The 16,639-nt window shown below is 36.3% G+C and overlaps 2 protein-coding genes across 2 annotated transcripts in view; both read left to right on the top strand.

The window, feature by feature from the left end:
• Window positions 1–3,733: 3,733 nt before the first annotated feature.
• LOC117124126 (cilia- and flagella-associated protein 58-like) lies at window positions 3,734–4,357 on the top strand. Its single transcript, XM_033270256.1, has one exon. The coding sequence runs from the start codon at window positions 3,734–3,736 to the stop codon at window positions 4,355–4,357; it is 624 nt and encodes a 207-aa protein (XP_033126147.1).
• A 10,874-nt stretch (window positions 4,358–15,231) lies between these two features.
• Window positions 15,232–16,639, top strand: part of LOC117124124 (ficolin-2-like) — a 10,314-nt gene continuing 8,906 nt past the window's right edge. Inside the window, exon 1 of the mRNA XM_033270255.1 lies at window positions 15,232–15,362. The gene's annotated coding sequence lies outside the window, so the exon portion shown is untranslated. The remainder of the gene's footprint in view (window positions 15,363–16,639) is intronic.

The raw sequence follows: 16,639 nt of genomic DNA, 5'->3' as shown, positions 1-16,639 counted from the left end.
CTATTTAATTGCATTATTTCTGAAGTCAATTTATTATATTTCATGATTTAACTGCTATAAATTTACTGTATTTGCATTCGTTAGGTGAACAAGATTGATGTAGAACCAGAGGATGAAGTAACCGATGAAATCGATTGGGATAATACAGCCTTGCTGCAAGATATCAATGAGCAACTATTGATAGATCTTCAGCTCCAGTATTAAGGGCTGTCCACACTAGCCTATATATGAGCATAATGATGTCATAACATGATAGTGTGGACAAAGCCTCAACTACTATATGATCACATAATCTTTCCAGCAGTTATCAAATTTCTTAAGGATATACCATCTGTGATCAGCTGAAGAACTTAAGAAAGAAAAATCAATATTTGATTTTTCTTTCTCAAATTCTTCAGCTGATCACAGATGAATTTAAAAAGAAAAATCAATATTTGAATATTCATCCAAGCTTTTACTTGGAAATTAGCAAAATAAAATATATTTCAATGATTAGCGGAATACTGATTTCATATGCATACTGTTGAATTGGCTGGTATAGTAATCAATTTTTTAGTGATCTGCTTTTTATTCGGAAATAAATAAAGTTACCATTCGATTTAATTTTTACAGATGGCATAAATGGTTAAAACAATTACAATGTTGCCTGATTTGATGCTGATTAATAGATCAGCAGACTTTTTGTGAGCTATCCTTATGCTTTCAGATTTGTATATTGAATAAGTCTACAAGCCATATAGCTGGTTACCCTGTCTCTTATACATTACGTTCCTTTAAGTAGAGTCAATATTTTAAAAAACGGGTTTATTAGTAGATTAAGTTCCTCGTATAACAAGTTAGTTCAGGACTATCCGTCTTTAGATTTATTTAACTCCAATCTGCACTTTTTCCTTCGTAGCGTTTTAGGCGTGATTAGTTAAAATTAATTTTGTTTGTGTTTCTGTTTCCGTCGTCTCGTCCTTTGTTAACCATACTGTAAGTGGCGGATTTGTGTCCGCTGTTGTTTTGGTGAATAAATAAATAAAATAAAAATAAAATAAAATGTAATAATAATAATAATAATAATAATAATAATAATAATAATAATAATAATAATAATAATAATAATAATAATAATAATAACAACAAGTGCTAATGAAATTGCTATATTGAATTTCTATTTCTATTTTTTTTTTTTTTTTTTTAAATTTTATCGTATTTTAAACATTTTAAATTTGTATTCTGAATTGATTCTATATATATTTATACTGTATGATGTTTTTTATTGTAAATTCAACTATGTTTACTTAGTTGCTAAATAAATAAAGAATTTCAAAGAATTTGAAATTTGAATTTGAATTCTCGTGTGCAAACTACCATAAATTACCCAAAACCAGACGTACTTACCAACGAACGAACGAATAAATGAATGAATAAAATAAAACTTGAACAAAAAAAATTCATAAAACTGTGTGTGACTTTCAATTATTTTTAAAGTCTGTCTTTCTTTAATGTTTTTCGATGGTGAGTCGAACGATAACTGCGCAGCGTCCCGAGAGAACACCGTTTACGTCGTCTCCGCCTCGTCTTCGACTTTCCAACGTCTGCAAGATGTCCCGGACCGAATTTCGCGGTCCGTCGAGAGACGTCAGACGACCGGCCCTCGATCTTCCTCGGCAATACTAGAACCCAGCGGATCTTCCGCCGGTCCTGTACACGCGATACGTATCGTCCGCGGATGCTCCGATGGGCTTGTTGGGCAGGAAGGCGCCCGTGGAGGCTGTGTACGCGGTGGAAGCTCCGACCTCCGATGACGACGTCCCGCTCGACATGAGATGGCCGTCGAAGGCGGTGGTTCTCGACGAACGACGGGGAGTCCGGTGCAACGTGTCCTTTTCGAACGCGGTGTCCGTGGGATGTCACGCGCTCGTCAGGCGCGTGTCCGGAAACAGGACCGCGTGGCGCATTCTGGACACGAAGACGATAGCGTACGTGGGCGAAGAGGCCGTTCGCTCGGAAACGGAGGTTTCGGCACGCATCGCGTCGGAGCCTGTACCGACCTGTTTCGCCGCCGATTACGACGCGTCGTTGCACGACGCTCTTCGAGCTCATTTCGGCGACCGGTACTACGACGCCGTCCTGGACAGGATTTCGGTGTCGACGGTCGCGATAAGAACGGGACGGCAACCGGAGAAGCTGCTGAAGGAAATGACGGCGAAACTGACGGCGTGCAAGGTTTTTCCCGTCAGCGGGTGCTGGCTTTCGAAGAACAAGACCTTCTACAGGACGACTGCCGGATGGAAGTACGGTGGCTTGACGTCGACGGAACTGTTCTCTCACCGCGGAAAGAACATGGAACGTCACGTCGTCCGGCACGATCCCATGAGGTGCGAGATGTGCGTGACATGCGTCTGCGCCAGGGCGTGGCCGACATAGTGAACGGCCTGCACGACGACCGAAACCGCGAGGCTTTCAGAAGTCTTATCGATTCTTTCGCCAAGCTCGTGATGGACAAGGAACATTGAAAAAATATTTAATTATTAAAGATAAAAACAAACGAAACAAACTTCGAATATGTTGGTGCGTGTGCGTGTTTGGGTGTATATATACATAAAATATTTTCGTTTAACCAACAATTCCACATTGATGATATCACGATGTGCAGCAACATGGATGATGTAAAGGATCGGTTAAGATACACATTTCGTCTGATTCGGGAAGTCAAAAGAAAACAGAATGAATGCGAATAAACCAACGGAATGGACGTTCGCAAGTTGAAGGAAGTGGATATCGACATCAGACAGATGGAGTTTTTGTTCGGAGAAATAACTAGACTTTTCCGTTCGTGCGTCAAAGTTATCAACTACTGTACGGACGAATGGACCGGCGCACAGTGGCTGATCGATGCTTTCGAACGCATCGCGAACTACGTCGGAGAATTCGTCGAAGTCGAAACGAAATGCAGCTTGATCGTGGACGAACTTTTAGGAAAACGTAAAGAGGAACCTTCTACTGGAGATGCCTGCAAGGTGTGTTTTCTCCGAGTTGCCGAGGTGGTGACGACGCCTTGTTATCATTACGTTTCCTGCAAAAGATGCTCTTACCGACTGAGAAGTTGCCCGGTGTGCCGGACGACGACGGAAAGACGTCTGCCGATCGGAGATATCGAAGAGGGTACGCGTGTGTACATATGTTGAACAAAAAATCGTTAAAATATATAATAAATTATCGTTAATAGAATAATAAAGAATGCATGAAACAGAAAATATGCTTTGTGTGTGTTTACTTTTTATTTTCTCGATTATCATGAGAACCGATCGATCATGACGAAACATCGGTCCATCTTCACCCAACTGACGACCTCGCACTCGGCGGCGTCCCTCCAAACTTCGTCGTCACCTTTATCATCTCGTTTCAGCAAGGAAACAGTCCACCGTCGGTCGGTGTCCAATCGGAGAGGAAACGATAGGGTCAACGCTTCATCGAAAGACGATCCCGGACGACCGCACCCGACGACGGACGGGACATTCCAAAATCAAGGAAATGGACGAATGGACGAACAGACTCGAGGAGGTGAAGAGGCAGCGAACTAGCGAATAAGAACGAGAGGATAGTTGGAGAACGTGACGATGCGCTAGATCGCACCGAAGAAGAGTTGGCGTCGCAGAAACTGGAGTGGAAAAAAGCCGCGTCCGAGGTTCAGTCCCTGAGGAAAGAATTGGAAACGGCGAAAAGCAAGCACAACGAAGATGTGATGACACTCAGACAATCGAACGCAGCCACCGTGAAAAAGCATCGAACCGTAACGGATACGTTAAGAGAAGAGGCTAGATCGTTGCACGACGAGATTGCTTCCGCGAAAGAAAAGCTGGCCGAAAGCCTCGCCGATAATGAGAAGACAACCGGAAAGCACCGTACGTCAGTCGCGGACGCGAACAGCATGGGCGAACGGAACAAGAGGCTAGAATCCGAATTGGCGAAGGTCGTGGAAGAAAGAGACAAGCACAAAAAGGAGGTCCAGCGGAGAAACAAGTTGCACGAAGTGTTGAAAAAAGACATCGAAAAAACGAAAGAAATTTTACAGAGCTCGGAATCGGAATTACGCCAACAGCGTAACGAAATCAAAAGAGCGCGAACTAAAACGGCCGATTGCAAACGGGAGGTCGATCAGTTGCAGAACACGATATCCGATTTGCGAAAAGAGCGCAAAAACTCGAAATCGGAAATCGATCGATTGCGCCAACAGTTGACGTTGCGCAAGGATTCTACGAACGAAACCGAAAGAATGCGAACGAAAACGGCAGATTACAAACGGGAGGTCGATCAGTTGCACGATATCCGATTTGCGAAAAGAGCTGAAATTAAAATTGTTTTTTAGTGTTCACTGCTTTGACACAATATTGCCGGCTATATTCCAGAAAAAGACAAAGGGAACCGAATATTAATAGGCCTATATGTATTAAGTAAATATATTAACTTTCCAATGTCGTGTATATTTGTATTGTTTGTATAAATGTTAAGTAGGCTAGTACTATATACTATTCAGTGCAGATTCTTCAGTAGCCTAGGCGAGGGTCTTACAACATTTTCTGCATTATAGGCATAACTTCACGTAAATAAGGCATAGGCCTAAGCCTACACGGACTGCTGTGGGTTGCTGGACGCACAATCTAGGACAGGCCCCAGACTCAGCTGAAAAGACCATCTGGTCCGACCTAGCATAGGCTTAGTTAGAGGGAGCATATACCACGTCCATACTACTTAGGTCAATCGTTTGAAAATGGACTCGATCGTCCCTCACCCGCCTGTAGCAGCAGCAGCACAAGAGAAAACTAAGCTAAGCCTCAGCCTGCTCGCTTTGATAATTTCAAACGGTCACACAGTGTAGTGTAGACGGTATAAATATACATGACGTCACTAGCCACTCCCCCTCGGCTGAACCCGTTGTATTTAGCAACTACCAGGAAAATCAGCTTTCCCCTAGACAGTACGCCACTGTATTTATCTTGTACAGTTTTAAAATGTCATGACCTCATGGAAGAACACCGTCTTTTCTTTTAGGTGAACGATTATAAATATATATTTTAAATGTATATTTTAAATGTATAGTTTTCGTGAATACATAAAGCTTTTGATTGATTGTCAAACTACTGATAAGGATGAATACAGTACATTCACCAATTGGCATTCTATGTGAAAAAGTGATGTGAAGAATTTTAATAATGATTCTAAAGCTCGTTTTCCACTAGGCGAATTTATTCGCGCGAATCAAAGTTTCGGTTCGCTTCCTGAGCTCTGTTTGGTTGCGCATTTTTTCGCTTCGAACAAACTCCGCTTAATGAGCGCCTGATATGTTTTTAATTTTCTACGCCGTTTGCTTTATATATATCATAATTGAGATATGAATTTTGTTTAATACGATGTTATTCTTTTTCTTTTTCTTTGATTGTTGTTAAATTTCCTAATGTTTCTGTTTGCTTTTTCGATGTTACTTTTTCTTCACTAGATTTGTTATTTAATTAAGTAGATAAGTTTAGACGCACCAATGTATAGTGTGTGTCACTCTTCGAAAAGTGAGAGCCAATAAAAACTGAAACTGAAACTGATCAATCAATCTAATGCAGTGGAGGAGAGCTGCGAAGTTAAAACTGAAAATTATGAAAGCGTCTAAGAACGAATCGCTTTATTTTCCTAAGCTGGTTTGTAATAGAACAACTACACATGCATTACGGAATAAAGGCGGCTTCACGTCAAAACCGTAAATGTAGGCCTTTACCACCGTTTTAAATTTCTACGTGGCTACAAAAATATCTTTCAAAATATAACGCAAATAAACTGAGGAATGGTTTTGACGCGTCAAGGAATTAAGTTATCGAGTGTAATTTTTATTATAAACTCATTGGACAAATCAAGCATCCTTAATGGTTATTGTTGTGATGACTTTATCAATGTTATTTCTGCATCTTTTTCAATGCTTATATTAGTGTAGTACGCAATCAGGCGCTAATTACTATTCTAGAAAATGATTATTCGCATTATAATTCAGATTCCTCACATCACTTTTCACATAAAATAAAATAAACTCATCAAAATTTATTCTCATTCTTGACAGAGCAGTTCTAAATTGTGATACGTGCCGATAATATGCTATTAAGCAAGGCTCAAATACCGTAGTAGGCGTTATGCAGGCGTAGCTTTCATTGACAAGCCTTATGATGAAGAGTACAGTAGTTGAACACCACGGACTTGAACCCCCTTTTATTATAATTCTGAAATATATATTTTAGAAATGAATAATGATTAGGCTATAATTACAAAAATAAACTGTACAGGTCTAGCCTAGGTCTATTTTTTCAGATTGTCACTCAGTCACGCGTAGTTGCACGAAATGAAATTTGTTTACTTGGCGTAAACGCAAAAATACAGTATATAGGAAAGATAGGCATAATAATTATCATGACAAACAATGACAATAATTAAATAATGGTGACGATAATGATCATGATGACTAAGAATAAACTACAGTTTATTCTTCAATTCGGGGCCTTAAAATTTGGGGTGATCTCGGGGTTGGTCTCCATTATAGGGCTAGCTTTGTGCTAAAAGGTTGAAGATTGTTATTCGGGTCTTTGGAAAAGTGCGAATTAGAGACTGTCTCTTATACAAGGTACCGTACATGTTAAGAAAGGTAGAAGTCGGTGTAATTGGAGGGGAAAATGTGAGAGACAGCAATTTTGACAAAGACACAAAGTAGGAGTTGATGTGGATGTGATGACAAGACAAGTAGACGTGCCATGGTCAGGAGGGGGGTTTTGTAAATAAGAGGGTATGGGTACTACTGTGGAGTAGCTGAGTTATTCTTGTAATCCAGATTGCTACGCACTCTCTAATTATTTAATTGTTGTTATAGAATAATATGAAAATCTTCCAAATATCTACAGGATTCATAGGAGCAAAGGTACTCAAACAGATTGGAATAAAGTACTTGACGATTGTATCTACTTTGTTGAAATGTATTTCCACGTACGTGTATGCTTTCAACTGTAAACGACGCAGTGTCTTTTGCCGGGTGGATGACGGTACTAGGTAACGTGACTTGTGACGAGTATAACTTCCTATTATTACATATAAATATTTGTATTTAAATATTAATACTATTTAGTATGCGAAATTTATTTCCTAAAGCAGATAATTTGCAATGACAAATGACATATATTATTTATATTTTGTTTTCATAGCTGTTGCTATTGGGTTGACATGTTCAACAAATGTATCTGTCTTGGGGTTAATATATGGCGACCATCTTAGTAACGCAATTGGATTTGTCACCCTTTTACTTATGATTGGCACCGCAACCCCTCCTGCTACACAGGTACGAAACATGATAATTAAAAATTACTTTACTACTCATACTACTCCCTGTTTTAGTTTTAGTACTACTGCAGCTTAATAATACTAGTGCTGTTGTTTCTGCTTTGAAAACGTTTCTTATAGTATTTGATTTCAATTTTTTAATGAATTTAATTTTTAAATTTTTATTATTATTTATCCCTTTACTACCACCACTACTACTAATACTACTACTACCACCACCACCACCACCACCACCAGGGGTGGCGCCAGGATTTGACCGACGGGGGGGAGGTCCCCGACGATGGGGCCGATGCCCCGACGACGGGTCAGATTTCCCCGACGAAAGGAAAGTGGGTGTGGTCGAGCTTCGATTAAAAAAGTTTCAAAAGTGGTCCTGGGGGCGAAGCCTCGAAAATTTTGACAATTAAGGGGTTTCCAAGTCTTATTTAATCGATTTTATAGTCTACTAATATGTAGAAAATACATATAATTTTTCCCCCCGACGAATTGTGCTTTTTCTCTCCGACGGGGGTCCTGGCCTGCTGGCGCCACCCCTGCTCCCCGGAGCTTCGCTCCTTCGGAGAGGCTAAACCGTTAAGTAATAGAGGCCTAGCATTATAGCATGGGTATTAAGATAGGCATAAATCTTTGTACATATTACAGTACTTCTAAACATCTAAGCGGCATAAATATATTGCTTACAATGACGGTCAAAGTATCCCATTTACAAATAAATTATCTAAAAAAAAGTGGTGTTTAAATTCATTAGAACCACATTCAAAATCAGCCCAAAAAGACAGAGACCCCAGTAATAAACTTCATCTTTTAAGTTTCTTAATATCATCTCTAATTACTTGTAGTCTACTGCATCCAAATATAAAATGGTCGACTGTTTCTTGTGTAGTCCTATTATCATCGCATATTTTACATTTATCAGGAAGGTCATTTGACCAAGATGGCTTTCTTCATCCGAGCTCTAGTGAGTTGGATGGGGCCTTACATTTAAGATTGATTCCTTTTAAAAAAATTGGTTTTATTATGTAGATAATTAAGTTCAAATGTTGGTTCTCCTTTGTATTTTATATAGCATATATATAAAATAGATGAATAGATATAAAAATTTGACTTTGATTTTTCTCTTACATTTTATAGCGTCGGTTTTTTGTTCTTTTTGCATAATTTTATCTATCTTTCTTCGTTTTCAAGAATTACAAGATATAGCATAGTAATGCGATTCAGTTGTAATTAATTTTTGTTACTCGCACTTTTTTTAAGAGAGTGGGCACAATTTCACATAGGCCTACACACATTGTCGTTAAATGTCAAAATGTCCAGTCTTCTTCTCTGTAAACTTTACTAATGATATAAATTTAAATGATGACTATATCGATATGAATGATATATAACGATACTAATAGTAATAGTGTAATAATGTGACGATGAATGGCGGTGACGGGTGATGACGACGATGACGGCGACGACTAATGATGATGATGGCCGTGATGATGATGTTGATGATGACGGTGGTGATGATTATGATAATATGACGATGACGTTGACCTAGACGACGATGACGATGATTGTGACGATAACGATGATGACAATGATGATAATATTAATAATAATAATTATTATTATTATTATTATTATTATTATTATTATTAAATACTATTTGTTATTTATAAGAAATCTGCCTTTAACGCCGGTCCGTTTATTGTTATGTGAATAACTTCCTCTGTTGCCGCTCTGTTGATCTCTTTGTTGTGCTTTTCTCTTTTCCATGTTAATATATCCATCTCTACACTCTTCTCTTCTATTCTTCCTTCAAGCACTTTAGTATTGGAGTAGTACTTGACCATCTCTTTCTTCTCATATTTATTGTATTTGTGGTAAATATCTTAGTGTTATCTTTCTGGCTTTTAAAGTCACAGAAGCATGCAGTACTAGACTCAAATTTGTTAAATTACTTGCAAGCTACTTGAATCATTTCACGTCATCCTGTTTTATTGTATTTGAATTTATACAAAAACATTCAGAACTAAATGGGATTCTATACACATTATATGGATATCGAAAAACTGCGAGTCAGCGAGGCATGCGATTCATGCAAGCCATCACTCTCGTGATCACGTCAACTGCAATTCATGCGAGGCAGGACGAAGTATAATTGCAGTATTGTATCAAAAGTGCGAGGCACCTTAAAACACACTAAAAATCTGTAAATTGACAATGACAATATTTTAATGTGAATTATGATGTTCATATTACCTTCTCATCGAGTAATACTAAAATCAAACCATTTACTTCCATCAAAAAGTGACGTATTAAATTCAACCCGGCCCGGTCGCGACGCTCATATTCATCGAAGATAGTCTAATAGGAGTCGCGACGAGGCCTCGCCAACCTCGAAACCAACAGGAACAGGAGAGGGCGACCGACGAGGAGGAGTGTTGAATTCTGAATATACGAGTCGTACCCACCTGCATGTTTAATCACGTTTGATAAATAATTGATGTTATTATTCTTAGACTTACTATGATGGATTAATAAATAAATAAATAAATAAATAGATAGATAGATAGATAGATAGATAGATAGATAGATAGATAGATAGATAGATAGATAGATAGATAGATATAGATAGATAGATAGATAGATAGATAGATAGATAGATAGATAGATAGATAGATAGATAGATAGATAGATAGATAGATAGATAGATAGATAGATAGATAGATAGATAGATAGATAGATAAATAAATAATAAATAGAATATTAAAATAGTATGGGGTTATTCTATACTTTTGAGGATCACCATAACCACAACTTGTGAACTATTATCTGTACTGACTCCCTAAATATGTGCCACACATAGCTCCATCATCCTCTCCCTTCGTTTCACCACACCATGAACTGAATGCATTGATTTGATTGGCTAAATGACGAAAGGAGCCGCTGAAGGTCCGTTGTATTATGAAAAAAAAAATGTAATTTTGTTGTTTATACAATATATAATTATAATTATAATATTTTTATATTTTGTTGACAAGGCCTCTGCATACATAATATATACTTTATTGCAAACATATATGAAATAGTTCATTTTAAAAAAAGAATATCGTCATTGGATAAGATAAGGGCAGGCATGATTTGGTGTTTTTTGTGGTATACATGTGAAAATTGCATTGATTTTATTGAGAAATGCTGTACTAAACAATGAATTCATCTACAATTTTTTTTTATAATTTGATTTGTTAATCATACTTTGTTTTTATATAATTTGGCAATACAGTCAGACAATTAAGTAATAAATATATAGTTATACAATAATTATAATATACCGGTACTGCATTTATTCGAATAAACACCCCGGGGCATTTATTGTTCAGATGGGTTTATGAGGAGCCAGCGTTTAATGGTAAATGCAGTCTACTATGCATAATTAATGGTAAGTGTTTTTGCACGGCTTTTAAATCCCTAATTAATTAGCAATTGATTTAATTCCACTAGGGTGAAACATTGATAATTAACCCAATGCTGAAAATGATATTGCTTCCATTTCATACGTCTATAGTTACTTATATAGAGACAATTGGAAGAAAAATTAAACGAGGCGTTTATTCCAAATGAAATGAATGGGGGGGGGACGTTTATTTGGGGGTAGGGACGTTTGTTCAAAGTGGAGCACTTATTTGAATAAATGATACTGTGTAATTATTAATTGTTTTTGAAAACATGATAGATTACACGATGTTAACCCATAAATTAATTACGGTATTGCTAGTCTTTTATGCGTTTCAAATTATGACGTTTACTCTTTCTATTGTGTTTTGTTTCATGTTTTTTAATTGTCTTTGCTAGTTATGTTTATTTTGTAAAAAATAAATATTATCCTCATCCATGCATTGGGCGAATGGGCAGACTGTGAGTGAAAATGAATATTACATAGCCTGTCATTATATCATTAGTGCCATATTTGAAGTCACGTCTGAATAGCTGGAAATTATCTTTTTAACATCAAAATAATTATGTTAAAAGTAGTTAATTCATTATTGTAACTGTTTTATAAATTGCAGAAATGTTTATAGCGTGGAATTGTGTGCTTTGCATGATTCGCATTGTTGGTAGACGCCCTGCATAAATTACATGGGCCCCCACTTTTTGGCAAAACACATATAATGTCTGGAGATTTTTGTATGATCAGAAAGAAATGCAAGAAAAGAAAGAGGGAAGGAGAAGGATGGGAAAGAGATGTTTATCCAGTCCCAGACCGAGTTACATTTTTTCGAAAGGGGAAAAAGAATTCTAGACCTACCTTTTCAGGACACGTGAGCTGTTTTTTTTTTTTTTTTTTTTTTTTTTTTTTTTTTTTGTAAGTTAAGAAAATAAGAATTTTGAAGAACATAAAAGTCATTAAAACACATTTCAAATGGTGGGAAAGCTCATTTTCCGCCATCTAGGAATCAAAATTTTTCCGGGGGAGAGCCCCCTGACCAACCCTTTTTATTGGGATTATCCATTCATGGAAAAAGGATACCCATGCAACTAATCATTTATTTATGTATGTACACACACATAAAATAAAAAATGAGAAAAATTTACCTGACCGTTTTCAAGAAGGGAAAACCTTTAATTTTGAAGAACTTAAAAGACATTTTAGAAGTCAGGAAAGCTCATTTCCCGCATTCTAGAAATTGAGATTTTCCCGGGGGAACCCGGACCCCCTTTTCCATTGGGGTTCATTGATTCATTGAATCATTTTCAAGAGGGGAAAAACCTTGAATTTTGAAGAAATTAAAAGTAATTAAAAGACATCTTAGAAGTCGGGAAAGCTTCTTTCTTTTTGGGATTTATCGATTCATGAAAAAAAAAATTGTATGCAACTACTCAATATTTTTCTATGTATATATCTAAACACATAAGGCCTATTTACTGTAATAACAAGTGGACAATTTAGTTGACCGTTTTCAAGAAAGGAAACCTTGAATTTTGAAGAACCTAAAAGTAATTAAGACACCTCACAAGTCGGAAAAGCTCATTTCCCGCTATCTAGGAATCCAAATTTTCCCGGGAGAGATCCCCGGACCCCCTTTTCTTTGCAGCTTATCGATTCATTGAAAAAAGAATACGTATGCAACTACTAATTTTTTTTTAAATGTATGTATACACACATAACCACACACAAGAGGGGAAAAACCTTGAATTTTGAAGAACAAGTCATTAGATACCGTACCTAGCTCAAAAGTCGAGAAAGGTCATTTCCCGCACTAGAAATCAAAAAAAAAATGTGAACCCCCACCCCCTAGGTTTGATTCCAGATCTGCATAATTCTTCATATTCCCATTCATCTTATAAGCTGTCTCTTATACACTTTGAAAAACGTTCCGCCGGCCCTGAATTACAGTCATGGCTCGCATGAATTGCATGCCTCGCTGGCTCGCACTTTTGCAACCCTCACATTATATCAATGATGCTAATGATGCTGCAATTTGAATATAACTGCAACAGAAGCATTCCTCACTGAGTCCCTGACACTGAAGTTGTAAAGATTTTAAGAGAAAACCACTTATTGTGCGAACGACACTGACGTACTGTAATATAAAATTAAGGACAGGAGTGAAATAACTTTGAATCTTTGTGATACTTCTATTCAAACTTTTATTACACGTGAAATGAATACTTGAAAGAATCACCACTTTGACATGAGAAAATTACATAAACAAAACGATGGTTGTTGGTCGATAAATGATAACAAATTAGAAATTTTAGTGAAACGCCTTTTTGTAATAAATTTCTTTGAGTTAATTGATGTCAATTTTCAGTAGGACAGAGGAAATTATTAAACTATTTAACCGTTCTGAGGCTATTAAATTCCCTCTGTAATACAGTACAGTAATATACTGTTTTACAATAATAATTTTCTATCTATGAAAAGTGTGCAAAATAAAAAAAGATATATGAACATTGTGACCCTACGGTTTGCAAAAATAGCATGCGCGAAATTGTACTGGTTCTTATATTTAAAAAAAGGTATTCCATTTAAATAAATTTTCCAAAAAGAAAATTAACAGTGCTAATTGTTGTTTTCTGAAGCTATAATCGGTTTATAAAAACCATAAACCGATTTTCGTAGGTATTCATAAAAGGATGAGATACCAATTGAGACAAACATTACTTTTGGCATAATACAAACATCACTTTGGCACTATGACCTTGATTTCATTCTCATAGAATGTTTCAGTTTACCAGGTGAGCTAGCGCTAGATGATCAATGAACATCCACAACACAGTGATGTCCTCAACTTTTGAAAGAACAGCTTCGTCAATTTTCAGTCTAATTCTATAATCCCGTTAGAGCAATTAAACAGGGTTAGGCAAGAGTAACGTGAGCACAAGTTTCAGTCCAGGTCACCAATGAGCAGAGCCCTCAACGCTTTGGACACAAACCTGACACCATTGACTTACAATTATGTTGGCAGACTTCATCGTCCGCTTCGAAGGGAAATCAAAATATAAAGCAATTTTATTGTTTATACAAAGTGTTTCCAAATATTATTATAAGCGCATATCAAAGTAATATCCATTACGCATTGTCCATCTAATGGGATATTGACAACCGTATTCATATTACGATATTTAAAAAAAAAACATTAACCCAAAAAACACTGATATAGGAGGGATCATTCACCATTCAACCCAAATTGATGGTGTGCTTGACAGGAAGGAGTCACAATTAGATGAAAATCTTTCGGTGTGTTAGCGATGTTTGACCTTTAAAAAAAAAAAAAAAAACGTGTTTGTGATAAGTGGTTTGGCCGAACTACCGGTACTTGTTTTCTATGTGTAGAACCAAGTCCTGGTTGACGTTTCACTATACTGTGTATCATCACAAAGCCTAGCAAGATTCCCAATTTACTTTGAATTTCGCGCTTGAATTACGATTTTAAATTCACTACAAGTAGCTATAACAGGGCTAGAAACGAAGTTTGTCATTTTGACTCGAAAACAAGCTAATCAGTATGAATGCGGTATTTCTACTCAGCCTCACACTGCTATATACGATGTACTCACAAGCAACCGGTAAGAAAATTCACTATTTATAGAAAACATTTTGAAGATTTACTCTGGTTTTTAGTCAATACCTAAGGCGGGACCTTTTTTCTTGTTTAGCGAACACGATTTGGAATAAAAATGAAATTTTATTCGTAATCTCAAAAAAATATGATATGCATATTCCTTCATAATTATATAAATTTAAAGCATTTAACAATCCAATTATTACACAGTTAACATTCACTAATACAATGTTATTTTAATTTCTCCCCTTCCGAATGTTGTGGATGCAAAGCAAATTTTCTAAAATAGAAAACAAAATTGTATTGTTTATTTTTCCTCCTCTGACGATCTTTAAAAAATTAAGTTTGCAAAACAAGGCATAAAAAAATTCATTATGGGGCTTAGGGGGTGGAGTTGTTTTGGTAGTGAAAAGAAATCATGCAACACTGACAGAAATACAAACCAGGACCCTGTGATTGGTAGGAAAATATCTTAATCACCAAGGTATTCAAATCCACTCAAACACATCACTGACTGTTGGTCATTTTTTTTTAATTGAATGTACAAAAACATAACATAAAACAAAGTAGAGTAAAGCTTACACCCCACCCATTTGTATTGAGAATGTGGAGGTCTGTACCTCATAACCTGGATATAATAAATAACTATAACGTTAAACAACAATAATAAATATCTTGTATTTTATTACATATAATGGACAAGCCTTAAAATATATGCTGTCTCTTATACACATCTAGATGTGTATAAGAGACAGCCTATCAAGTCACTCTATCCAACAAACCTTGGTGAAGACATCAACTCAGTGTGTTCAGAGGTGTTTATACCACATTGCAAAATGTACATTTATAGCGTATTACGAAGTAACCGGATCTTGTGAAATTTACAGCATTGAACCTGGCTACCAAGTAGAAGAAATATTATTTCCTACAAATGTGAAGTTGTACGGTCTAATTGTAAGTAATTCATCCGATCTACTATATAGATGTAAGATAATAATAAAATTCATTTGAAAATGCTAAACAACTTACATAAAACATATAATTACGAAAGTATAATACATACTCCAAGTATTGAAATACACGCCATCGTGTTGGGATTCAATATTTCGACATTAATTATGTCATCATCAACATGTAATTACTGTTATTTTGTTCTGAAGACACATACTTGGGATTTCTCCTAAATGACTCCTGTACGAACGCAAAAATACTCAGCCTTGCAAATATATGTATATATTAAAATATATATTATATTGAAGGAAGTTAGCCGTTAACACTGTTGAATAAATATAATATAAATCATCAAAGGTACTGTACCTTTGATGATTTATATTATATTTATAACACTGTTGAATAAATATAATATAAATCATCAAAGGTACAGTACCTTTAATGATTTATATTATATTTATTCAACAGTGTTAACGGCTAACTTCCTTCAATATCATATATAATATACCGTACGACAGTATTTCTAGCCGTATTTCCAGATTTATCTGAAGAACGCCCTCTAGAGGCATAGCATTGTGTAATACAATGTTCCCGACGGGTATTTGAACCTGTTCAACCATGAAGCCTTCGTGGTCTAGTGGTTATGACGCTCGCCTTGTCAACGAGAGGTCGCAGGTTCGAATCCCGTCGGAGGAATTTTATTACACAATGATTTTTCATAGGACGTTATTCGTTCAAAAGCTACAGGGTAGCCTACGATGTTCCATCATGTCCTTATTAAACACTGTGTATGTACCTTTGATGATTTATATTATATTTATTCAACAGTGTTAACGGCTAACTTTCTTCAATATCATATATAATATACGACAGTATTTCTAGCCGTATTTTCAGATTTCTCTGGCCAAACGCCCTCTTGAGGCATAGCATTGTGTAATACAATGTTCCCGACGGGTATTTGGAGCTGTTCAACCATGAAGCCTTCGTGGTCTAGTGGTTATGACGCTCGCCTTGTCAGCGAGAGGTCGCAGGTTTGAATCCCGTCGGAGGCATTTTATTACACAATGATTTCTCATAGGACTTTATTCGTTGAAAAGCTACAGAGTAGCCTACGATGTTCCATCATGTCCTTATTAAACACTGTATATGTACCTTTGATGATTTATATTATAAATATATATTATATATATATGATAGTTAATACGATGTAAATTATGGTAGTAAATACGCCACGCTTATATATATATATATATATATATATATATATTATATATATAATA

The sequence above is a fragment of the Anneissia japonica genome, unplaced genomic scaffold (genome assembly GCF_011630105.1).
Source record: "Anneissia japonica isolate Jap-2015-1 unplaced genomic scaffold, ASM1163010v1 scaffold3949_len364153_cov177, whole genome shotgun sequence".
In the NCBI taxonomy this organism is placed as follows: Eukaryota; Metazoa; Echinodermata; class Crinoidea; order Comatulida; family Comatulidae; genus Anneissia; species Anneissia japonica.
This window is presented reverse-complemented; position numbering and strand designations above follow the sequence as displayed.

Excerpts from the sequence above, each read along its gene's own strand:
- LOC117124126 (XM_033270256.1), top strand. The coding sequence starts at position 3,734 with ATGACACTCAGACAATCGAACGCAGCCACCGTGAAAAAGCATCGAACC.